Source organism: Lissotriton helveticus, chromosome 3_1 (assembly GCF_964261635.1).
Source record: "Lissotriton helveticus chromosome 3_1, aLisHel1.1, whole genome shotgun sequence".
Lineage (NCBI taxonomy): Eukaryota > Metazoa > Chordata > Amphibia > Caudata > Salamandridae > Lissotriton > Lissotriton helveticus.
Genome location: NC_136061.1, coordinates 1,932,170,779 through 1,932,197,923, shown reverse-complemented (window position 1 = coordinate 1,932,197,923; position 27,145 = coordinate 1,932,170,779). Strand labels below are relative to the sequence as shown.

Genomic DNA, 27,145 nt, shown 5'->3' with positions numbered 1-27,145 from the left:
AGCACTAACATTCCTCAGACTACACAGAATTTGTTGGCTGAAACTGTACCACTGTCCTCAGAACTGAGATTCAGCCTCCGACAGCAGACCTATCCCTTAAATTGTACAAATCTTCCATTCTCTGCCCTCAGACAGCACGCCTAACCTTCAGGTGTCTGTAAGATCTTTGTTATCTAACCTTCAGGTAACAAAGATCTTACAGACTTGAAACTTTACATGATAAACAATGCGACAAAGGCCACTGGAACCATGTTGCACCCTATTCAGCTGAGGATGGAAGATATGTACATACCTAACAATCCTTAACACTCATTATCTTAATGTACACCCGTAACAGTTTTGAATAAATGTTATCACTATAATTCCCTACTGATCTATCCCTATATGTTAACCTCATGTGTTCTATTTCATTAACCTCATTTGTTCTATTTCATTGTGTATGTTAGTTAATTCACCTTGTGAAGGAGAAACATATACACCCAGAGAAACCAGGCTTAACTCAAGCCAGCTAGAATCATTAATATTTTTATCAAGAAAAACATACTGAAATGTTGACAGCATCTGCTGTATGCCATCTTCTAATGGGGAAAAATAAAAAGGTGTTAAAGGTTACAAAATAAAGAATAAAAAATCAATAAATACAAAATTAGAAATCAAGATTTTCCGTTTATAAGATTCAGGAAACCCTATTACCTATGTCTGTATATATATGGTACAAAACAAAATAAATCAATTCTTGTAGATTTAAAATTTGAGCTCAAAGTTCTTCAGGACTAAATAAAAGTTTAAGATGGTTTTTCTTTTGGTTCGTCTTCAAAGATGAATTTACTACAAATTGTTAGATCAAGAATTTCCACATCTGACTCTTCATACTGTTGCTAGATAAGATCCACTCAGGTGATGAATACTTTCTTTTTCTCTTTTTTTCTCTTTGATCTTTTAGCTACAGGTGATTCACTTTCACTATTCTCAAAATCATTTTCAGTTCTCTCTGCTTCTTACCTGACAGTTTCTGGTCTCTAACTCTTCCAGTACAATCTTTTGTTGCTTCTCACTGACACAGACCGCTTATCTCCTGGCTCTGTCAATGATTCTCAGGGGTCAGTGATATTCTGGTGGTTCTGTCACTCATTCTTGGTTGGCTGTGTCACCGATGCTCAGGGCGCTTTGTTAATGATGTTTGTTTGGGTCTGGCAGTGACGCTTGTTTGACAGTGAGACCTGAGGTCTTTCTTCTGTCCTTGGCAGGATGAATTGAAGATCACACACCATGCAGACAACACCCTGAGGAGCTTCTGCAAATGGCAGAAGATGGCGAACATTAAAGGCGATGCTCACCCCACGCACCATGACGTGGCCGTCTTGATAACCAGGTAAGGCTTGGCTGTGCCAGCTCTTGCACTTGATTCCTAAATGGGGCAGTTTTGGTAACCAGGGGGGGCTATGTGACAGCTCATGGGTCAGATTCCCAGATCCTTCCGCTGTACATACCCTTGCACACAGCACTGTCTCTGTTCCTATCCATTTGCCCTCCAACAGATCTCTAAAACAACCAACAGATGACTGGATTATATGCCTACTGTCTCAATAGATAGTTATAAAAAACAACTGACTAATATTTTTATGATCCTCACAGGGTGGGGCAGTGGCTCTCACGTTTCAAGGTTCATTATTCTCCTGCATTGAATTCATGGATGTGATTGGCATTGTGTTGCCCTGCGGTTGAGCAACCACGGGCGCCTTTTCAAATGACCTTCTGCTTCTTTTCGGAGAGGAATGCATGGGGAGTGTTTCGACCCAGATTGGATAATTTTTTAACTGATTTACTGCCTACTCTAGATTCCATCTGAAGGGTCCTTGAACATTTACTCCCCATCTGATGGGATCATTATACACTTCCAGTTCCCAGGATGCATCAGAGCATTATTACCCATTCCGACTTATCTGGTGAACAGCTGTGCATTGCTTCTGTTAAAGCTTCTGCAACTCTTTAGCTGCAGGCCAACTTTAAATTAGCCCGAGCAAAATTTTTATCACGCTAGAATAATCAGAGTAATTTCACGTTACTCTTGTGACATGAAATTACCGAAATTTACACAATCATGCCCAATTGTGTAATTTAGAGTAAATTGGGGCAAAAGTGTCTACCAGGAGAGTACAAGACCAGACCGTGAGCGGCTGCTTGCTGCTACTGTTCGCTTTCTGTTGCATTTACCATTATTTTCTTACTGCAGAATACATCCTTGGACCCATTTTGGTTGCAAGGAAATGCAGGGTTTCACTCTTTTTTTATAATTTTGCTATATTTTCACCTAGTTACACTACGGCAAATGACGTAAGTTACACCCACCCTACTTTAAACCTGTTCTGTATACACATCTTGCACATAACTGTTTATCAGACATGCATTATTCATAACTCTTCCATATCTTCCAATCTTTGCATATACCTGTTGATTGCCCATGTATAATGACTTTTTCACCCAAAGTGCTTCTGCTGACCAGGGAAAGGCAAAAAAATCAATACCTGCAAGTGTGCTATGCCATAGTGGCCTTCTAGAGCCCTAAGTATTTTTTTCAAAAGATAAATACCCAAACCGGGAAGATTGCTTTTTAGAAAATATAAAATCAATATTTCTACGTGCTGGGAGTTTTCTCCTAGTGTGTGGAAGACTGTGATCGTTTTTAGAACAACCATCATGTACAAGAAAATAACATGTTTGACAGGCTTCAGAAGGCCCGTCCATGTTAGCTGGAAGTTGAGGGACTCACAGGTTGTTTCAGGTGGCTCCTGTGTCTCAGAAAACACAGTTCCTCCTCTACCTCTACATGATGGTGATCATTGCGCTGGTTGGCTATGTTAGTAATGCCCACAACTAAATAACCCCTCTGTTTTTATACTAGGGCTTTTATTGAATACATTTGTCCATTTCGAGAGTGATGGTTTATTCCCTTCTATTGAAATAACTGGACATACGCTTCTAATAAAACCTTGTAAAAGGAAAGCGTAGAATTGGAGATGTTGTGTGCTCCTGACATGGAGCGATATGACAACCTCACAAAAAGTATTTGGGATATTTTCTCCATAAACCAGCCTTGTGGACACTTGTTTTATACGCCTGCATACACTTTTTTCATATGCGGGTCATAGATATGCTTCGAGATGGGCGCGCCAATCAAAGCTCGAGCCAGGCTTGAGCCTGAAGCCTGGCTCTGACTCAACTCAAGGTTCTGTTAGCATCTCGAACCCATAACGAGCCAAGCTTTCATGTGGCTTCTGTTTGCCTTCCCTCTTCTGCCCAGGGTGTGGCTTTACATCCAAAGCTGCAGACTGTGGAACTGGGGAACCAGGTTCAAATCTCAGCCTCAGGTCAACATCCTGTAATTCTGGCAAATCACTTACTCTCCCCATGCCTTCATGTAAAGCACTCCAATACCTTTAGGTCGAGTGTGTGCTATATTTTAAAAACTGCATGAAAAATGCACTAAGAGGTAAAAACAAAGCCTTAACATAAGAGAAGACAGATAACCATTAACTGACTGATTTGTACAAAATGAAACCAGATAACCTCCATAAATCGCTGCTTCCTCGCTTAAGCTGTTTGATATTAGGCAAATATTTCATTTCACCAAAACACTTTTTTCTTCATTATCGCTTATGAAAGCACTTTCATGTATAGGATTTCAGACTACCAGTTGTATAAAACGATCACTTTTTGATAAATACTTCTTCACACTGCAGTGCTACAATGTGCTTTATTAATACCAAAGCGCCCACGTGTTAAATACACTTTGTTGAATATTGGAGAGACTTTATCTAATTGTATGTGATGTTTGTTGAATGATTTACATAGCAAATATGTTCAGGGCTCGGCTCGTAAAAGGGCTCTATGGTACAAGCCTGACTCTTGGCTCGGCTCTGCCTGTTTACCTCTATATATACTGTGTGAGTGTGTGTTTTTATTAGTCTGTGTTTGCGCTCTGTGTCACGCTGCTGTTTGTGTTTGCCTCCGAGCACAGGAAGGACATCTGCGCCGCCATGAACCGCCCCTGTGAGACCCTGGGCCTGTCCCACGTCTCCGGCATGTGCCAGCCGCACCGCAGCTGCAACGTCAACGAGGACACCGGCCTGCCATTGGCCTTCACCATCGCACACGAACTTGGACACAGGTACAGGCGCTCTGTGATTGGCCGGCCGAGGCGCCTCTGCGCGAGGGAGCTCACAACACCCCGGGCTCTGACCCCTCCCCTCTTACCCCCGTGATAACCTCTGACCTCTCCTTTTACAGCCTGCCTCCCACCAGCTGACTGATAAAATCACTCCATCTTGCGTGGATGATGTCCCTTCACTCCATTGGGAGACACAGGCTGGCGCTGTCACTTCAGGTCCCAGCAACAACCTGGGAGGGGGCTCTGTCCATTTTTTTTTTTTTTTTTTTTTTACTGTTTTGCAAATAAAACGATGAGTGTTCGAGTGGGAATGGCGGGTGGACAGCCGGCGTAGAATCGTAATCCAGCGGCTGATAAGGGGCAGGAAGTCAAGCAAGGAAAATAAACAGGCATGCACACAGCTCCAGCCTTCTGCTTCTTATCCAGTTAATGAATGACAGGATGTCTCGAAGGAAACGCAGGCACACGATACACGTGCGTATCAAGGCCGGGCCGGTCACACGGTCTCCCCAAACCATCCACCAATCATTAACTACAAAATATATGCACTGCGGGGTTTAGATGTGGAAATTCCTGTACGCCCCCTCCAATACCCTTTTATTGCTGGCCAGGGTGCAGGGCCAGTAATTGCTAATCTTGTCGCACACGGTTTCTTTGTTTGCCAGGGTCATGTGTTGGGCTGCATTGTTATATGTGCTCGGGTTAAACACAGGGGCGGCTGGTGACATTTGAAAGTGGTGAGGCGTAAAATTAGTGGGGGACACACCGCGGCGAGCGAGCGTAGCAGGCAAGCTCGAACTACCTAAGGAGGGTTCGGGGTGTCACCCCCCCCAAGAAAATTTTGAAAAATTAGTGGGCAAATGGTGCATTTTCAAGACTTTCAGAAGTCACTGTGCCAAACAGAAACAGGTCACTGCCTCCCCTCTAACTATCATCAGTTCCAAGGCCTCATGAATAAACCATTCTAAATTTCAATAAACCACTAATTAAATGTGCTAGGTGAGTATTCACTGTGCCATACGGTTCTTCACTGTGCTTTGGTACTACAGAGGGAGCAATTGCTGTTGCAAATAATGCTCTGATAACTGCACTTGAGTGTTGCTCTTGCATGGTCAGATGTCATACAGCAGAGTTACTGTTTAGACCACAGATAAAGCATGATGACACTGTCCACAGTATTTCATTATGAGACACACATTGTCCCTTCAGATTACATATTTTCCTGGAGTATTGACCTGCTTACTGTTTTAAGGCGGCATTCCTTGCTAATCTGATATCAGTTTCTGAAGTACTATTTAGCAATGCTAGAATAAGCCTCATGTTCTTGATAGTGTCCTCATTTCACCTAATAAGTAAATGACACAATAACACGCACATTTCAATATTTCCCTGTGTATAAAACACCATTCCAATGCCATGCTCTGCCTTTCCCCCTGAGTGGTGTAAAGCACCATTGCTGCCATGCCAGTAAAATATATAACATTGATTTATTTAAATAAACAGGAACATTTATTTTACTACCACCTTGGTCATTTGAAATCTAACAGCAGATGGGCCTGTCCCAGGAAACGGTCGGGTCAACCCCGTGCATGAAAAGAGAAGTTACAATACACACATCCAAAAACGTTTTGGTACAGAACCAACTCCACCATGATAGTCAGTTAATATTCTGAGTGACACAATTAGGGCACAGAATCCATATTAGCCAATATCACAGAATCTCACTCTTAGCCTTCATTTTAAATGATTTGGTCTCCCTTACCCTGCTCTGCTTGTTCTTTGTCCCAATGCACTGTCTTTCCTAGCTTTCTCTTTCAACCCCCTTATGATTGCCCTGCACACATTCTCTTCTTTCTATTGCCTTCTATCTGTATCATCTTGTCACGTTCACCAGTTTTTGCCCCTCCCTCCAAGTTGCTCTTTTCACTGCCTTTTCCTCAACTTCCTCGTTTCTCTCCCCACTCACAATCCTTTAATACCTCTCCTCGTCTTCCTTGCCCCGCTCCTCCATTGCTTTCCTATCTCCGATTCCTCTGTCCAAGCTCTCAAGATCCCATACCCAGGAGGAATGCGGCGACACTACTATTTTCCTTGTATTTATTTTGTTGCAGTTTTAGATTTACACAAGAGCACACATGCTGTGTGCACACTGCGGGTGGAGGGAGGGAGGATTCCAGTTTCAGGAGATTTGCTGGATTTTATGAGGTGGGGGCTCGTCCCAGGTGGACACACACACTCTGCTCTTAACAAAAGACACAGATGAACACCAACAGCCTTCAACATCTTTATACAAAGTCTATAGAATGCGTTTGTTTAGTGGGTGTTATTTTAGGGCCGCCTCTACCTGCAGCTCAGTTTCTAGGAGCTATGCAGCGTCTGTCCCTTTGATTGGGAGCCACCGGACACGCCATTCACATGGATTTTGCAGCAAGAAATAGCTGGAATAGACAACTGGGCAGTTTGCTACTGCCTACTTCTTACCCCTCAAGCTTTCGTAGCAGCTGCCTTCTCCACTGTTCAGTTTTAGCGGTAGACTCCCTGTTTATAAGTATAAAAAACATTATTTCACCCGCCAGCCCTAAATTGTTCTCTGTTTATAGAGCACGCTAGAGAAACATTATTTCAAGTGCATATTTTACAGAGCAGTGTTGATTTTATTCGGGGCCCTGTTGTGCTCTATGTGCATCATGCTAACTAGCTGTGTGAGCTGAACATTCCTTCCCTGAAGTGTTGCCACAATTAACCCCTTCGAATCAGTCGTGGCTCGCAGGGGGGGGGGAGTCGCGCGGGGGATCGTGTTCCGGGGAATGAAATAATATGAAGTAAAAGAAACTTACCTTATAGCTGGACCGGTCCGCGCCATCTCTGCTCACCGACCCCTTGGCACCTCACGTCACGCACGTATGAGAACTGGCAGCCCCTCGCAGCCAATCCTGGCGCTTGGGGCACAGGTTTCTCTTCGCCCGGAGCACGCCCATTGGGAGCCCAAAGGGCTCCTAATGGGCTCCTAATGGGCATGCGCAAAAAAGTGAAAACGCAAGTGCGCATGAGTGGGCACGGGTAAAAAATTCACCCTCCGTCCCCACTCATGCGCACTTGTGTTGCTTGCCCTGGTGACATGACATCATCATGTCAGTCAACATGACGCCACCCCGCCCACCCCCTTCAGACTCTGAAGGGGGTGGGCGATGTGATGTCATGCTGACTGACATGAGGATTGGAATGTCAGTTCTCCCGAGTCCCGCCTGCCTTGGCGTCTTTACTTTGAACTGTAAACTGAACTGATTCAGTTTCAGTTTACTTAACGCCGTCGCTGCGGGTGGCTGCGAGCGGGCGGGGAGGCTACGCCCCCACACCCCAATGGACGCACCACGCCTGGTTAAACACTTAGTGAGTCGCGTGGGTGTTTCTTGTCCTTTTGGGTTTGGCACTTCTTTTAAGGATGTTATTTTATATCCAAATAAAGATTATTATTATAGGTTACTTTGTTTTCTGTGCTCCTGTCCCGACATGCACAACGTTCCACGATCTTGTATTTGCTTTTGATGTTATGGATTAGATTCCATATTCAGGTCTTGATTTTGACAACATAGCTTTCATTCAAACAGACCTTTTTTTGCTCACAATATGTTTAGCCTCGGCTTTGCCGCCCCCTTCAACCATTGGCTTTGCTCGACCAGCCCCTTTTCTCTATTGGCCTAGAATTTGTCCATCACTTCTTGTCTCAGTCCAGTCAGTGGAGCATTCATTTCTAGCGTTCTGTTATTGGCTGTTTGTCACCTTCTGCGCCCGCTCTGGTGCTTGCAATGAACTGCATGAGGTGCTAGTTTACATCCCTAGCCCAAGGTCGTGGCCGTACCAACATCGGAAGTTAACTCGGGAGGCTGGTGGGTTGAGGGCCTGCTAATTTTAGGTTTCACCTGCATATCGCTTGCGCTGTGCCTGTGAAATCTCATGTATTTAGTATACCTTAAATAGGGTGCCCTATCAGTTCCCCAAACCGAATTACTGTGTTCATTTTTTAGTTTGTTAACTTTCCCTGGCTGCATGCATTTACGATACTTCTACTAAAGCTGTTCACACGATTTCAGCCCCATTCACTGTCAAGATAAGATCTCTTCCCACGGAAAAGGCAGACAGCTTCTAACAGTATGCCGGAATGCTTGCTTTTTATTAATTAGTTGTGTAAAGCAGAAGCTTCATCCTTAGAACATTTGTGGTATATCCTATTCATGCATCGGTACCTTTCTTTCCACTTTTTAGGCATTATCACATTGATTTTTTCGACTGAATCTATTTAGGTATTATGGCAGACACAATTCCAGTTACTTTGCAGTTAAAAGGTCCTCGATTTGAATGGTGCAGTAGGTGAAGTGGCACCAGGGCAAAAAGCTCTAGGGATCCCACTAAACCCAGAGTATTGATACATTTCACTACTAAACAAGACAGTCACAAGTGCATTTATCTAGCAGGCAAAATGGTCATGATTTGAATGGTGCAGCTGATGCAGTAGCACCAGAACCAAAAGCTCTAGGCACCCCACTAAACACCTAATACTGCAATATTTTACTACTAAACAGATAGTCACAAGTGAAGTTACCTTGCTGACAACAGGGGCATTATATTGAAATATTTAACAAAGAATGGGTTGGTGACCTTGTCACGAGTGAGGCAATAAACTGTTTTTGGTGTGCAGCTAATCCACTCTGTTAAACTAAGTTGATTTGATAGCGCTAACTGGGTATTGATTTACTTCTTGATGCTACCAAATTTGTGTTGAGAGCCATGAAGTGCAGTGAGATAACGTTGTTTGCACCGGCCGGATAACATAGTTTTCCTTAGTGTGGAGAACAGAATTTCAATACAGGTTTTCTGATCGCACAGTCTGCAGTTCAGCCACCATCCTCCGGTCCTTTGGTTTCAAGAAAGTACAAGATTTTGGGTACTGTGATCTTTCGAGATCCAAATTAGCAGATTACTTTCAACCAAATATGTTCATAACATTGACTTGCAAAGTATTTAAATCTTCAAATAAGAAATAGTTGAATAAACAAAGTGAAATTCAAACACAAAAGATTATCTGAAAAAGTATTTACAAACAATTCATCAAACTACACGTCTTAAACAATGCATCTGTGTTTTTGTCCAAGTAGAAACTTAACTGGAAGGAACACGGTGCACTCCATTTTCGTGCTAATATCCTAGGCCTTACCTGGCTTAACACACGAACCAATTTCAGAAGAAGCCTTAATGCCTCAATTGAGGTGATAACATAGATTAACATGCAATGATAGTAGGTTGAAGAATGTAGCACGGAGCTTGATTTCAGGTTACATTCTGTCAATGCCAATTTCAACTGACTGTAATCTGATAAACATATCTTTCTTTGTTATGTCTTTAAATATACAGCACAGCGACTGGAAGGAGAAAAAGGTGCATGAAAGAGTGGGAGAGGAGGGAGTGGCAGCTATTCTGGGTTATAGAAAGGGACATAACCAGACGTTTGGACCGAGCCAGGCCCGAGTATTCCTTGATTCGTTCACCTAAAGTTTGATGGCTCTATTCTCTCATGCTATGGTTGCCTGGTGACCCAGGCTCGAACCTGCCTTGACTTGCTCACCTATAGTTTGAGAGCGCCAGTCTTCGTAAAGGAGGTTTTCCTCTCAATTGAGGCTACCTAGCTCATTCACCTATAGTTTGAGGGCTCCACTCTATGACTTGCTGAGCCAGGCCCATGTCTGCCTTGAGTTCTCCAGTTATAGTTTGAGGGCTCTATCCTCTAATACTGGGATAACCTGCTGAGCCACGCTCAGCACTGCCTTGTCTTATTCACCTATAGTTTGAAGGCTGTACTCTATGATTCCCATGGCTGCCGCTGCCTTCGGTAACGATTGGCCCATTAAGTCCTTTGTTTGCCTGTGAGATCATGTATTAGATAACATGATTTTTTTTGTCGTGCTACAGGTCATTAGGTTTTCGTTTTCTGATGTCTTGCATCCATGCATCAGATTGTACGAATATTTGTGAGTCTCTGATGCATTGCATGACATGGCATAATTCGTTGTAAAAACTGTCATGTCACGCTTTACACTACATGGTTCTCTGAGTTTTTTATGTCATACATTAGGTTCCTTAGTTCTTTGTCATTGTGTGATGTCATGCATGAGATTCCTTGGTTCTTTGTTATTGTGTGACGTCATGCATTAAATTAATTGGTTCTTTGTTATTGTGTGATGTCATGCATTAGGTTCCTTGGTTCTTTGCTATTGTGTGATGTCATGCATTAGGCCCCTTTGTTATTGTGTGATGTTAAGCATCAGATCCCTTGGTTCTTTGTTATTGTGTGATGTCAGGCATTACATTTTGTGGTTCTTTGTTATTGCGCGTGTCATGCATTAGGTTCCTTGATTGTTTGTCATTGTGTGATGTCATGCATTAGGTTCCTTGGTTCTTTGTTATTGTGTGATGTCATGCATTAGGCCCCTTTGTTATTGTGTGATGTTAAGCATCAGATCCCTTGGTTCTTTGTTATTGTGTGATGTCAGGCATTGCATTTTGTGGTTCTTTGTTATTGCGCGTGTCATGCATTAGGTTCCTTGATTGTTTGTCATTGTGTGATGTCATGCATTAGGTTCCTTGGTTCTTTGTTATTGTGTGATGTCATGCATTAGGCCCCTTTGTTATTGTGTGATGTTAAGCATCAGATCCCTTGGTTCTTTGTTATTGTGCGATGTCAGGCATTGCATTTCGTGGTTCTTTGTTATTGCGCGTGTCATGCATTAGGTTCCTTGATTGTTTGTCATTGTGTGATGTCATGCATTAGGTTCCTTGGTTCTTTGTTAGTGTGTGATGTCATGCAGTAGGTTCCTTGGTTCTTTGTTATTGTGTGATGTCATGCATTAGATTCCTTGGTTCTTTGTTATTGTGTGATGTCATGCATCAGGTTCCTTGGTTCTTTGTTATTGTGTGATGTCATGCATTAGGTTCCTTTGTTATTGTGTGATGTCATGCATCAGGTTCCTTGGTTCTTTGTTATTGTGTGATGTCATGCATTAGGTACCTTTGTTATTGTGTGATGTCATGCATTAGATTCCTTGGTTCTTTGTTATTGTGTGATGTCATGCATCAGGTTCCTTGGTTCTTTGTTATTGTGTGATGTCATGCATTAGGTTCCTTTGTTATTGTGTGATGTCAAGCATCAGATTCCTTGGTTCATTGTTATTGTGTGATGTCATGCATTAGGTTATTTTGTTCTTTGTCATTGTGTGATGTCATGCAGTGGGTTCCTTTGTTCCTTGTCATTGTGTGATGTCATGCATTAGGTACCTTCGTTATTGTGTGATGTCATGCGTTAGGTTATATATCACCTGACTCTCCTTTTTTGCAGCTTTGGGATCCAGCACGACGGCAGCGGCAATGAATGTGAGCCTGTCGGGAAGAAGCCTTTCATCATGTCACCTCAGCTCCTCTACGACACATCACCCCTCACGTGGTCCCGCTGCAGCCAGGACTACATCACCCGGTTCCTCGAGTAAGGAGTTCCACTGGGCCCTGCTGGCTCTCTCTGCCACAGCCCTCTCAAACTGCCTGCTCAACACCCCTCCTTCCATACCTGGCTCTGTATTCCCTATGAGCTTTAACAACACCTGTTTACTGACATCTCTCTCCCACCTCTAAGCTATATTCTTTTGTTTTGTGCTCACGTGTCTTCCACTGCTGTCTGTCTATCATCCTCACACATTTGTTCTTTTCCCTGTTCTATGTCTGCACCTGGAACATGCTCTATAAGTACCAGGTGAAGGAATATGCTCTGCAGGTGTCAGGTGAATGTATGTTCTGATAGCATCTGTTAATGTAACATGCTCTTTAAGTGTCAGGTTGAATAAACATACTCTGCAGGTGTCTGGTGAATGAATGGTCTGTTAATGACAGGTAGTTTAACATGCTCTGTAAATGTCCTATGAATGAACGGTGTATACTTTTCCGGTAAACAAATATGTTCCGATTGTCACATGAATGAACATGCCTTTTACTTCTCCTCGTCCACGTCGTTCCTTAGTGTGTATGGACGTCAAATCACCAAAATGCCAGCTGTGGCGGAAGTGACGTCACATGCCATTTAACCTCTACTTTCACACACATGCTTACACATACACAAATTCACACACTCTCTCTTTCGCATAAACCGACTCTCACCCACAACCGTGGATACTGCAGTCATTTAAAAGTATTTTTACTTACCTCAGCTGCCTCGCAGTTAATTGTACCCCATTTCTATGACATTAATAGTGAAGAATATCTTTCGCTATTTGTGAAAATTAAAAAATGACAGAAAGCAAAGAAAGGGGAGCCCTAGTTTACCATTAGGACAGCTGCTTCTGTGATCCAGACGATGATGTTACCACCTCTGAGGCCAGGGGTCGCAAAAGCAGTGCCAGGGGTCGCAAGGGGCATGCCTGGGGTTACCGCTGTGACCCCTGGCAACCTTTAAATGACATCCATGTTAATGTGGCTACCCCATCTTAGACAGAGGTGTCATCACGCCCTGGGATCTATGATCCCAGATTTTAAGTATTTCTTCTATTCCTATGAAATGGCCTAGAAAAATGTCCCTCCTCCAGCCCCATCTGTAATGAGGCTCTCAATGCATTCACAAGTAAACACTTGGGGCCAATTGAAGGTATAAATGCTTGTTTATTGAATTACTCTGCAGCAGGATAGCGCCGGGCGTCCGGTGCTCTCCGAGTCTTTCTGCCGACTCGCGCTCGCGCTGCGAGTCCCAAAATGGCTGACACGCGCGCTGCGTCATGACGTAGCGAGCATCAACTAGAGCGCGACCCTACATATCTCCCCCTTTTTGCATGACAACAGAAACTTGAAATATCACTGTAAGAAAAAGTTATTTTCCTTCTCCTATTTCAAAGTCTCGGAATCGGGTAGGCCTCCCCACTGCTCTACCCACTCGTGTGCGCCTTACCGGACTAAAGGGAACTTCCCTGGGACTGTTCACCGCTGGGCTCACCACCTTATCTCCTTGAGTACCGGGCCTTTCTGTCCTCGGGGTCTCAGTCTACTCTCCTTGATGTTCTCCTGTCAAGGGGATATCACTGTCTCCCAGCTCTTCACCGCTTCCTTCTGCTCCAGGACTTCCTTCTTTTTCCGGGGCGATTTCTACGTTCTCTTGTGGCATCCGGTCTTGTGATGTCCTCCCACTTTCCTCATGGGACTATTGTAGAATCTTACTAAATTTGGACATGCGGTCTTGGGACCACCCATTTCCATCGCTGAGCAGCGCCGCTATGTCGTACACTTCCTTTACTTGTAGAGGTTGGCTGTAGTTGCTGTCCCCTTTTCCTCGCAGTACAGCTAGTTTGACTCTAACCCATTCCCCTCTTTCAAGGGATGTACCTTTCACGTTCCTTCTCCTGTTATAATGTTCAGCAAATATCTTTTGGGCTTTCTCCAGATTATGCTGCACCACCTCTGGCGACCACTTGCTTGTCACTGTTTTCTCTTTCCATGCCAAATTGTCTTTGGTGAAGGGGTCTCTTCCTCTCAAAATCTGGAAGGGGCTATACCCCGTGCTTGTGGCCCACATCATACTTTGGACCTCCTTCTCCCAATCCTTGCACATCATGATGGCGGCTTGGACTGATTCCATTATGACCCTATTAAATCTCTCCACCAGACCATTCCCAGGGGGTGATATATGGAGGTGTGTTTGGTCTTGATGCCGTTCCTCTCCATGTACTTGTACCACTTCTCCGAGGTGAACTGTGGTCCATTATCGCTTAGTATGGATCTGGGAATGCCTTCCCTGAGGAAGATGGATGTAAGGAATCTGAGTACTGTATCGGTATCCATCTCTTCCTGAATGTGCACTTCTGGCAACTTAGAGTACCTGTCAATCAGGACGCATAGGTATTTAGGCATGCCCTGGGTGTCTAATATAGGACCCAGAATGTCGATGGACACCTCCTCCCAGGGGTTTATCGGGGTGGCAAACTTCCCTAACGCTGGTCTTAGGGGTGTCAGGGTCTTGTCCGCCCTATGACACTGGTCACAGTCGCTCACATGCCTTTCAATTTGGATATCCATTCCTGGCCACCAGTACATTTGCTTCGTTCTCATCTTTATCTTTACGATACCCAGGTGTCCCTCGTGTAGTACTGCTAGCAGGTGGGGTACCAATGTTATCAGCGGAACTACTTTGTCACCTCTGTATAGGAATACTCCTTTGTCGTCTATAGATAGTTCTTCTCGCACTTCATAAAACTTCCTATCCTTGTAGGATACATTCCTTGACCTCTTCGAAGTCCCGGTCTTCTCCGTACGCTTTGGTCCACTCCTGGTTACTTATCACTTTCTCTGGATCTTCCATTAAGGCCACCATCTCTTCACTCTCTGCCGCACTGGCGGAGGCTTCCTCCTTTGCCGAAGCTCTACTAAGGTAGTCCGCTACCTTGTTTCTCGTTCCCGAGATGTGCTCTACATCGTATCCGTTATCGAGCAGTTTCAGCGTCATCTTGGCGATGCGTGGCGTGGTGCTCGCATTTCCACTCGATGTGAGGACCTTGACAAGGGGTTTGTGGTCAGTTTGGAGTCGGAACCTCGTGCCCCATAGGAACTGGCTAAACTTCCCCATGGCCCACACTACCGCCAGCATCTCTTTCTCTATCACACTGAATTTTTGTTCCGTGGGTGATAGGGCCCTTGACGCGAAGCTGAGCGTTTGCATCGTGCCATCCGTCATCTCCTGCATGAGGACTGCTCCCAGTCCTTTTTCGCTGGCGTCCGTCGTCAACACTGACCGCCCTTGAGGGTCATAGCCTTGCAGGGGTATGGCTTGGCTGATGTCGTTCTTCAGCGCATCAAACTCCTTTTGTATTTCTTCTGTGCACAAGAATGCTGTTTTGTCCTTAATGAGTTGCCTCAGGTGGTGCGCCTTGGTGGCAAAATGTCGTACAAATTTGCTGTAATATTCAGCCATGCCCAAGAAGGATCTCACTTCTTCTTTGCTGTTTGGTGCTGGGGCGTCACAGATCGCCGTCACGTTAGCTCTTTTTGGTGTGATTCCATGTTCAATAACAATAGGAGAGGTAGGGAGAATGAGGCACTCTCTTAGTCCCCGGTTAGTTATACAAAAACAAGAAAAGAGAGGTCAGATCAAACACTTGATCAGTCTAAGCGTAAACTATACAGACCACAGTTCAAGGAGTCAACACAAGATTAGATTATCACATCCGATTTGGGTGATAAAGAAAGCCCTCACACACTGACCTAGTCAGTGTCATGCTTCATCATCGGGCCCCACCGACAGAGGCCGAATGCCTCTGCGGTGTGCTACGACGCCAGAAAGACTGCGGAGCAGGTTTTTGTGTATGGAGGGCGTGCTCTTGTTTACAGTGAAATATTAAAAGTGCCTAACAAAAGGGTATTGAAAAAATATATTTAATAAATGATCCCTGAGGCACAAAATAAAGAGTATTACGTGTCTGTATTTATATGCCAAGGTTCAAGGTTGGTAAAATACAGAATATACTCAATTCCTTCCAGTCAACATGTTTCAGCCATAAGGGTGGTATATTACCGTGGCATTCATCAGGACTATACCCCGGCGGTATGGGCTCTCTAATCACCCACCCTGACCTGGGGACGTGAAAGTGAAAAAATAAGAAGTGAAAAAAGTGCATAAAAATTAGTGGAAGAGTAAAATACTCGATTCCAAAAAATACTCCGTAAATTTGGAGTGTCACTGCACCTGTAAAGTGAGAAAAACACATAGACAGACAGAAGACAAACATAAACATTATTAATATGAGCCTTACTGAGTAGTCATAGTGCTCCATAAAGTGTGGCTCAAGTGGTATTTCCCAAGATAAACATAGATTTTATGCACCATCCAGATAGCCCCTAGAGGATGATAGCAGATATCTCTGGGAAGTGATGTGCTAGAGGTGTGCTATTTACAAGAAAAACGATTAAAATGGGGGATTTAAAAACGCGATTGCGTGTACTCCTTATAAAGGGATCAATGGACCTAAAAGGTCTGTGCCCCTTCAAATAGGTATTAAATGGTACATGTCTCACTTTCAAAAGGGGCGCTACTAGCACCATGGGTCTCGGGAGGGGGTCGGAGCGACCTGGCACATCCTAAGGACAGAAAAAATATGGTACATTGGCAAAGCCTATACAGGTACTTAGCTCTGGTGACAGAAGGAGCAGCAGCAAGCGTGTCGTCGTTACTCACGCCCTCAGCGCTCCCGACCCGCTGGTCAACCTAGTTGTGACCTCCAAACCGGACCCCGAAGATAGAAAAACGGGGCCGGTAGACTTGTTTTTAAGCAGAGCGGTCGCGTGTGCGCCCTGTTTCCGGGTGGGCGTGTCAAGCCGATAGAGAGGCTAGGAACGCACACGCCCACCTCGGATTGCCCCGTCTCGCTCAAAGCGAGGCTTGGGCACTTCAACGCCCTCACCAGCATGTTAGTTCGAGGCTTGGGAGTCGGCTTGGTCCCAAAAGACGGGTAGCGCAGTAGCGCTAATGTTGATTAAAATGCATTACACCACGTAGTGCAAAGCATGCTTACCATTATTTCTGTGTACATAAATTTAAGTGTGTACCTAAATTACAGGGAAAGTAATATGTGATGGAAGCAATAGGTTGCACATGGGAGCGTAAGTGTTTATTCAACCATTTGAACACGCAGTGCAAATACTACCTATCGATATTACTGTATAGATGAAATTAAATACATCTATATTGGAGGCAATACATTGTACATGGGAGCATACCCTATAGGTAGGGACTAATCTGTATGTGCAAGGCTAGTCAATGGAGTGAATCATAATGGCTATTTACAAGTAGGCAGAAAAAAACCGGTTTGGTTGTGATAGGTGTATAAGGAATACTCTTTTCAAGATAATACTGAGCTCCATGGAATGTCATCGTTGAGCCCATTGACATGGGTGCCCAGACGATACACCCAACGTTGCTCCTTTTCAAAAAGTCTGCTGGTAATGTTCGTTGTGCCCTTCACTTCCTCGATTACCGTCCACCTCATGTCGTTAGTAGTATGGTTGCTGTCCAAGAAGTGGCGGCTCAGCTTGGTAGTTAGTTTTTTACATCGGACGTTGCTCCGATGTTCGCAGATGCGTTGTTTTATTCTGCGCGTTGTCATCCCAACATACCGTAGCTGGCACGGGCACGTGATCAAATATACCACATTCATGGTGTTGCAGTTAGTATGTTCCCTTTGGGTCCATACCTTGCCCGCTTCAAGTGAAAGGGTTTTGGTTGCCTCTGTCAAATGACAGACACTACAATTGGAGCACGGAAAATGCCCTACAACTTTGGTTTCCATGTTCTCCAATCTCGTGTCCCAGGTATGTGACAGAAGTCATTCCGAGACGGCATTTCTCCGACTCCGCTGTTAGGCCTTTGTCTTCCAGGACTCGAAGCACCCTGTTTAGTTTCTTATCGTGATCCTTGAGATCTTTTCCCATCACCAATATGTCATCCTGGAAGTACTGCACACCTTCAATGTCTTTGAATAGGCGGTACATTAATTTCTGGAACACTGCCACCGCTGACGCCAGGCCGAAGGGCATACGTCGTAATTGGTAACACCCGAAGGGTGTTATGAACGATGTCAGTTTCCGGCTCGCGAGGTGCAAGGCTATTTGGTGATAGGCTGACGTAAGATCAGTAGTGGAGAACCACTTCACTCCTTTGGTCTTTGCTAACATCTCTTCGATGCGTGGCAGCGAGAATTTTTCTACAATGATGCATTTGTTCAGTTCTCTCAAATCCACGCAGAGGCGGACCTTCCCGTTTGGCTTCATTGCTACCACTAGGAGCGCCAGCCACTCAGCGCAATTTATTGATTCTATTCCATTTTCCTCCAATCTGTGCAACTCTTGCTGTACCGCTTCTCTCACTGCTATGGGTACGTTCCTTGCTTTGTGGGAGATTGGCTTGGAATTCTCCTTGAGATCTATCCGATGTTAAATTTAATTTGCCCACCTTCCCGCCGAATACCTTGGGGAAGTCACTCTTCATCTTTTCAAAGTCCGTCTAACGCTCTGGGGCTGTCATCAGCACTTGCGTGTCTCCTCCTGGATCCAACTGTATGCCTAAGTCGCCTTGGTCCATCCATCCCAGGACCGACGGCCCCTTCTCCGCTACATATAATTTGCACTCGGCACTCTGCCCTTTGAATTCAAAGTGCTTTCTCTGTTCTGCTTCCTTTTCTGTATGGGTTTTCCTGTCCACCTGTTCGGTCCTTTGCTATCTGCCATCATGGCTTTGTTCCTTACTGTTGGTTCTGCATCATCTACTTTGTTCACCATGGGTCTCAGGACCGGATCTCTTTTAGCTGCATCCGCACATCTTTTTGACAGTTCGGCCTTTTTCACCATGGCTATCACCTCCTTAATCGGGGCGTCCCCGTTCACCCATAATTTGTCTTGAACAGTCTTATTGGTGGTGTGCATGACTATCTGGTCCTTTATGAATTCGTCATGTAAGATGCCGAATTTACACGTTATCGCCAGCTTCTTTAACCCGGCAACGTAGTCATCTATAGATTTGCCAGCCTCCTGTTTCCTTTGCTAGAAATTGTATCTATCAATGGATGTGCACACTGCTGGTCGATAGTGGTTGTTCAGATCTTCTATTGCATGTCTGAACACGTCGTCGTCTGCAGCTGGTCTGGGCGTGGGCACAAGATTCTGGAATACCCTGATACCTTCTGGGTCTAAGTTGTGTAGAAGTATCCTCTTCTTCCTTTTACTGGGGAAGACTTCTCCATTCTCATCCTCCAGGGCTTCTATGTAGTTCATGAAATACTCTCTCCAGTCCTCCCATTTCATCAATGGCTCTCCTGGTTTGGGTAAAAATGGGATCAGCGTCGTGAGTGACGATGCCTGTGCACTCATTTCGGCACGCCTTTCTGGTTCCGACCCTTGGCCTCTCGGGCTGCCCGGTGCGCTTGCTCCCTCTCCGTGTGCTTGGTCCTGCTGGGGACCTCATGTTCCCCCGTCTCCGTTCCTCACTGACTCCGCCAGGGCCTCTCTAAGGTGGGGCGCTTCTTCTAGGTTGTTCTTTCCTAGGTAACCCTTCCTCAGACTGGTCCTATGTGGGTGCTGTGGGGTTCACCGCGGGAACAATGTCTGGTTACTCGCTCTGGTTCTTTCTGTCCCCTGTAGCTGGTGCCGCTGTGTCCCTTCTGCTGCTCTTCTGCTCGGCCCTGTGCCTCTGCCACGCTCTCCTGCTGCCTCCTGCGCATTAGTTCCTCCTTGCTCCCGCTGTGTCCTCGTGGTGGTCCTCTGGTTTTTGGTTGCTTTTCTCCTTACTGTGCTGGGTTCTTATCCTGTAGGTGTTCCTCGTGATTTTCTTAATTTACTCTTCTTTTGGCCTCCCAGCCTCGTCGCCACTGTAATGAGGCTCTCAATGCATTCACAAGTAAACACTTGGGGCCAATTGAAGGTATAAATGCTTGTTTATTGAATTACTCTGGAGCAGGAGAGCGCCGAGCGTCCGGTGCTCTCCGAGGCTTTCTGCCGACTCGCGCTCGCGCTGCGAGTCCCACAATGGCTGCCACGCGCGCTACGTCATGACGTAGCACGCATCAACTAGAGCGCGACCCTACACCACCTCCCTTTCTCCGACTGAGGTAAGCCACGCAATTTTGTTTTAAATGTTTACTTTATTGTGATTAATCATATTTATTTATATGAAGAGTTCTAGTCTAGGAGCAGATATTGATGGTTTGGGCACTTACGTGTGTTGTGTAAAGCGCTTGGCTGAAGCCGACTTTCTTGCATCGGCCGCCATCTCCCTCCCCGCTCATATGCTGGGCTGGGACAGGGAGCTTCTTCAGCATCAGGGTCAGGATGTTTGGGGGCTGCAAATGGCATCTCAACCCTATGCCAGTTCAGGTTTGTGCGGCGGGCGTGAAGAGGCTGCAGGTGTTGCACTTTATTTCTTTAATATCAATATCTTATTTAAATAGATGTGCAGTAAAACATTGTGTACTCACCCGTTTTCTGATGTAAAAGCTAGCAAAATAATATGGAGCAAATACAGAAGCAGGAGAAGAAATACTGGAAATTTTAAAGGCTAGCCTGCAGACCCTAGATAAAGAGGCAGTCGCTTCTGTCCTGGCTGAGCTTCGAACCAGGAGGAAGAGAGAGGATCAGGAAGGGGACCAAGATGGAAATCATACAGGCAAATATATTCAATCTTCACAGCTTCGTGGCCTCCTCTAAAACATTAGAGAGGTTTTAGGCTTAAAAGAGAAGCCTCAAGAGGAAGAGGGATATTACTCCCATTACAGTGGGGAACAGGTGGAGGATTTGTTCATACAAATCATTATCAAGTAAATCCTACAAAAATTAATAGAAGGATATTTACAAGACATCTATTTCATGTAAAAGATACTCTCTGCAAAATTTCAAAGTTGAATTTCCACAAACTCCTAAGGTCAGTATTATCCTGGCATCAACGGGCTCAACATGATCTCTGGCCCCAGGGGATGCTACATTGCCAGACATTGTTGACAAAAAAGTGGAGGCTACGCTTAAAAGAATAATTGCAGCTTCCAACTTTGCCATTAGAGTGAACACATATGTGGCTTATGCTACGTAGTTGATGCTGAAGGACTTCCAGCTCCTGGTGTGATCCTTGTTCAACACCATTTGGATCGTGTCGTCCTACCCCAAAGCAGGACATTTGCAGATTCCGCAGCAACCACAGCACCGAGAGAGCCTTCCTCGACGCCACCGATGACATATGTTTGCTACTCGACCAGGGCCACGCTGCGGCCCTCATCCTACTAGACCTCTCCGCTGCCTTCGACACTGTCTCACATTGCACTCTCGCAGCCAGACTTCACGACACCGGGATTCAAGGAACCGCCCTCAACTGGATCCGATCCTTTCTCTCCGGCAGAACGCAGAGGATCACACTCCCTCCCTTCCTCTCCGAACACACAGAGATCAACTGTGGAGTACCCCTAGGAACATCACTCAGCCCTACGCTCTTCAACATCTACATGGCCCCCCTAGCCGCCATTGTCAGACAGCATGGGCTCAGCATCATATCATACGCCGACGACACTCTGCTCATTCTCTCCCTCACGAAGAACCCCGAAGACACCAAACTCTGCTTCCAGGAAGGAATGAAGAACGTCGTAGCCTGGATGAAATATAGCTGCCTGAAGCTCAACTCGGAGAAGACTGAGGTCCTCGTCCCCTCCACCTCCGCCGTGGACAACACCTGGTGGCCTGCCACCATCGGGAGCCCACCCACCCCAACAGGCCAAACACGGAACCTCTGCATCATCCTTGACTCCGCCCTCACCATGACCCACCAGATCAACTCCGTCGCCTCCACCAGTTTCATCTGCCTCCGCAAGACCTCCAAATGGATCCCACTGAATGCAGAAAGACCGTCACCCACACACTCATCACAAGCAGATTGGACTACTGCAACGCCCTCTACGCCGGAATGAACAGAAATCTCCTTCACAAGCGCCAAACCATCCAGAACACCGCAGCCAGACTGGTCCTCGGGACCCCACGGCACAAACAAATGACCCAACATCTACGAGACCTCCACTGGCTCCCCATTGATAAGAGAGTAACCTTCAAGCTCCTCACCCACCCCTACAAATCCCTCCACAACTTCGAACCCAAATACGTCAACGAGAGAGTCTCTTTCCACGTACCCAAAAGGAACCTCCGCTCCGCAGAACTTGCCCTGGCAGAAACTCCCTGCATCTGCAGAGCAGGCTGAAGAGCCTTCTCCTACGTCACAGCCAAAACCTGGAAAGAGCTCCCAGTCAACATCAGACGCTCCCCCACTTTGCACACCTTCAGGAAGGACCTCAAGACCTGCCTCTTCGACTAACCCGGAGGTGCACCCGCCACCTTGAGACCCTCATGGATGAGTAGCGCGATCTATAAAACCCTAATTGATTGATTGACTGGCACTAAAGAACAGTATGTATGTATGTATGTTTGGATTTATATAGCGCTTATAACCCAGGGGTCTCTAAGCGCTTTGCCTTGGGAACCCGTCCTGGCTTTTCCCTGTGAGATAGCCCCTACAGGGCATCCCCAAGGTGAAAGCCAGGCATCCCGCCGCGGGGGGCCGTTGTGGAGATTAAGCAAGCTTAATGCCCAGAGTTGCAGAGTGTGAACCCATGATTAGGTCAGGCACTGAAGCGAGAATTATCGAGTCCGTGGACATTTGAGCTCGAGACCCTGCCGCGTCGGGAATTGAACCCTGGTCCTGGGTCTGACCTCTGCTTCAGGGTCTGCCTGCTTTAACCAGTGAGCCACACTTCTCCACAGTCTGTCCTTTCTGCTCGTTCAGCCATGGATGATGGCAAGGGGTTGATTTAAGGTACAGGGCTTGATGGCTGCAACTACACAGGTTGTCCCCTGAGCACATTTCCTTCGAAATCCTCTCCTAAATCATCTCCTTAGGCACAGGTCACCACGCTCACAGTCCCAGTGACCCCTCCAATTCTATGCACATTAGCTTGGTGGTTTCAATGAATTGAAAGGGGTTCTACTCTATCATCCTGCCCCAAGACTATTGACCACGGATGCCAGCATCTGGGGCTGGGAAGCAACACTGGAGAATAAAGGTCACTAGTTGAGAGGGAATGGTCCTACATTTTAGAATACCCCAAAAGCATTTCCCGTAATACTCAATTCAAATTTATTCAATTTTCAATATTATACAGGGCATACATAATACAGCACAAATTGCACACAATGTTCCAGACGGCTGTCTCAGAGTGCTCACGTTGTAGGTCAACAAATGTAAAAATTGTACACATGCTTTGGGCTTGATCCTTCCTGACTGGGAATTGGGGAGGGATTTTGAGTTCCTCTCACGGCTGATGGGAGTACGCAACTGGACCTTGTTAGAATATTGCATACTGGATCTGTCACCGCTACCCAAAATGGCTAAATTGATGCAACGCTTTGCTAGTCTTTCACTACTCCTGGCCAGGAGATTGATTAAGCAGCTCTGGAAATCTTCTCAACATCCTAGAGTAGGGGTTTGGAGGGAAGAGTACAGGGGCCTATGCAAGAAACCAATCTCTTTTGATTGGAACGCGCTACTTGAACAGTTCAGCGCACAAATATCTGTGATATGATGGGGAGGCGGGAGGTTCACCTGTTCACCGACCTCAATAAGTTTTATGTTGTAGACTCTGAAGCAGAGGGTGGCATAGATAGGCCCTTATGTAACCATTCCTGATTCTGACTGGGCGGTGTGAAAATATCCCTAGAGGTGGTGGGGGTTCACTCTCTCTTCCCCGATATCGAAATATCCCTGTACATGTTTACCCGAGGACACAAACTAAGATATTTCAATGCCTCCCAGGACACATCAGGTCCCACAAATACTCTACTGACTATAACTCAGCCAATAATATCCAATATTAGTAGTTGAGAGGACATAACGCAGGTCACTAGATCTTATCTGAATTGGCAGAGCGGCACAAACTGTAGGCTAAATTTATTTGCAGCACAGATTTTTGCTTGGGCTGAAGAATACCTTCTAGCCCTAAGAGCAGTTTACATCCAAGGACATTTGGTCTTGCAAGCAGACAGCCTCAGTCGGAATCTTCCATTCTAGGTAGTGCATCATCCCTCTGTCCGGCAGTTCAACCTGATCCTTGCGCACTTTGGGAAATCATGGATAGACCTATTTGCTACACAATGCAATGCTCCCAGTCTTTTGCATGTAGACATGGTGTCCATAGGCCTGAGTTGTGGATGTCCTGTCAGTCCCCTGTCCCAAGGGAATTCCATATGCCTTTCCCCCGACTCCCCTCATACCAAAAGTGCTTCAGAAGATTCTGGAGGAGAGTACATCAGTTATTCTTATGGCATCATTCTGGCCTTAGTGCTGTTGGTCTTAACTCCTAATGTCTTAGTCCAGAGGGAATTATCTCCATCTACATCTGAACAAATGTATTTAAACATTGAGCAAAACTTCAACCTTAGTTTCCTACAGGAAACATTGAAAATCAGTTCATAGTTGGTGTAATTCTGAGGGGTCAGATCCTTTCACGTTAGATCTCTTTCAGATCCTCGAATTCCTTAAACAGAGATCAGTTAAAGGCTTTGCACCCCCCACTCTTTCATCGCAGTGGGCGGTTATCAAGGTCCTAAGATTAAAACAGGATTGAGTGAATTTTCACCTCTTGTATTTTGACTATGGAAGAGTTTTAGATTGAAGAGACCGGTAGCACTGAATCAAGCTCCAATCTGGGATCTCTCCATAGTCCTGGGGGGATTGCAGCAACCCCCGTTTGAACCATCAGGAAAATCAGACCTGGAATGGTTGTCTGCAAAAACAGTGTTCTTAATTGCTGTCACTTCAGCAAAAAGGTTAGGCAAATTAGAGGTGTTAGTTATTTCTTATGCTTACTTAATATTTTTCCCTGATAAGGTAATTGTTAAATTGGATCCTAATTTCATTCCCAACTGGAATTCTTTTTTTCATTTATCTCAAGAAATGATTTCCCATCTGATGACAACTCTCAGATTCCTTCATCTTTGGATGTCAGACATACCATGTTTATCTTTCTGGACCGTACCAAGGACTTAAGGCTATCTAACACCTTGTTGATTTCTCATGGTACAGTAAATGAGGGCAAAAGGGTAACCTCACAAACTTTCAGTAGGTGGGTCCGTCAAGAAATCTCACAGTCATATAAAGCACTAAGGGAGTCCCCCTCCATTTACAATAAAATACAACGACAGTTCACTAGATTGGTGTGAACTACCAGGGGCATGGCCACAATACATTTGTAAGGCTGTTACTTAGTTGTTGCATCAGACATTTATCAAGTACAATAGATTGGATCTACTTGATATTGATGAGTGTAATTTTGCTTCCACTGTCTTAAAGTGAACAACGATGCATTTGCCAATTAAATAAACTATAATACTGCATCAGTTGAATGTAGGTGCAAGTTCTTGAAGCTTGGTAAATCTTCTTTTAGTAAGGACTGGCACAAGGAGGATGAGATGGATTATGATGACCAGTAAATCTTCATTACCCCGATTCAAAGTCTTTCTCGTGCCAGTCCACATTTTTCCCATCCTCCTGTGGTTGCACCTCTAATTTTGGAACATGTAAAATACTGAAGGCACGATTTTTGTTTTGGGGGCCTTCATTTGGGCCATATCATGGTAATAGGAAAAAACATTAAAATCTGGTTTCATAGATCCCTGGGAGAGGGAGACGGCTCTGTCTATGGTGGTGTTGTCTCATTTAGTAAAGACTGGGATTATAACCGGGGAACTGAAGATTTATCGCTAAGTAATTGTTTGAGTCACTCTGTTGGGACGAGAATAGTTTGCATGACTTGCAACCCTCCGTTGATCATTTTATCTGACCTGCTGTGGACGTTGGGAAACCTACACTCTTGACACCCCAAAATTTACTTCAATCAGAATGACCACAATTCGTTAAATTGGAGAGGATGTTAAACCTCAAATTCATGAGGCAATGTGTTCCTGAATTAAGGCACCTCCCAAAGCATCAAAATACCAGAAATACAATCAGTTAAGTAAAAAGGCCGACTCATTAACTGAGTTCTAGATTACTGGAATATTTAAAATACTTCATTACAAAATTCAAAAGTAAGGAGATATAAAGGCAATGCCTTGAAGTCTGTCAGTAAATAGGGAAATGTAGAGGAATGAAAAATCTAAAATTAGTCTTAGTCTCAAGCGGGCAGCAAATAAGGGAGAAAAACGGACAGCAACCTTAGTAGAACAGTAAAGTCTCTGGGTCAACCCCCAAGTCAAGGGTTTTTATACATTTTTACATATGAAATTAATAGAATGACAGAATCATGTCCTAAAGGAAGATCTACTGGCCTCCAGAGAAAACCTCCGGATGTACTTTTAAAAATGATTGCATCCAGATTGACTGAACATCACTGACAACACCACCTGATTATTGCATTTCTCTAGAGAACTTAGGACTGCATTGAATCCACATTCCAAATGGAATCTTTACTGATGCTGCAGCCACTAAGCAAACATACTTGTGCTTCCTGAGGAGATGTGTGATTAGTTGACACACAGCTCCTGTGAGAGCACCAGGTGGCTCGCCAAAGATTATTACCTCCCTCGCAGACTGAAACATTTCTTATGTTGAATTATCAGCCTCTGTTGTCTGGGCTTGGAAGTATTCATTTTTTAGACCCCATACGTGCTGATTTGTAGTCACTAGAGTATCACCTACAAGTACCGCAATGAGATAGTAGCTTTGATTTATTTCAATGTCTTTCCAGTCTCTGCCTTAATGTTTCAATTGCTGATGTTTATCTGTGGACCACTGTTTGATATTCATGGGATTAGGCTTCAAAGAGTGCCAAGGGGGAACGCTGGGACAAGAACACCTAAGGCACGAGAACATGTTTTAAATGACCTAGTATTTTCTGAGGTGGCTCCAAAAACAATTGTGTGAAATCAGAATTTTAGAGGTGTAGGTTTTTGTAAAATTCAGTGTTCTGGGGCAGAAGAAAGGTTTTTTTTTTTACAGGAGTCTCTTTCATTGGAGATGGTAATGAAATTATAATATGACCAGGATAACTTCTGGGAGCTGATAAGGAGAAGGTCAGTAATTGTGGAAATATTCAAAACAATGGCTTCATAAGTGAGTTGAGACATTGACAAGCTGTGAAAAGTCAAGTGTCCAATTTTCAACGATGTTCTACAGCAAAGGTGTTTTTCTACAGACTGGGAAGGGAAGAGGAAGGAGTGAGCATGCAAAATGCTCCTCTACCCACTCACTGTATCTGGGGGCGCCTTGAAAGAGTTTTCAATGTGTTTGGTGTGGAAGTACCCCATAAATGGGAGGCATACTAGAGAAGCGAGAGTAGGTGTCCTCCCAAGAGAGTTACTTGATATAAAAATGTGAGTCGCTTCTTT

General features: G+C 45.0%; 1 protein-coding gene across 1 annotated transcript in view; it reads left to right on the top strand.

Annotated features, from left to right (window-relative positions):
- ADAMTS7 (ADAM metallopeptidase with thrombospondin type 1 motif 7) overlaps positions 1–27,145 on the top strand; it is a 625,092-nt gene that overhangs the window by 265,064 nt on the left and 332,883 nt on the right. Inside the window, exons 6-8 of the mRNA XM_078682968.1 lie at positions 1,248–1,372; positions 4,019–4,168; positions 11,556–11,699. Of these exons, the coding sequence (XP_078539094.1) occupies positions 1,248–1,372; positions 4,019–4,168; positions 11,556–11,699 (419 nt within the window). The remainder of the gene's footprint in view (positions 1–1,247; positions 1,373–4,018; positions 4,169–11,555; positions 11,700–27,145) is intronic.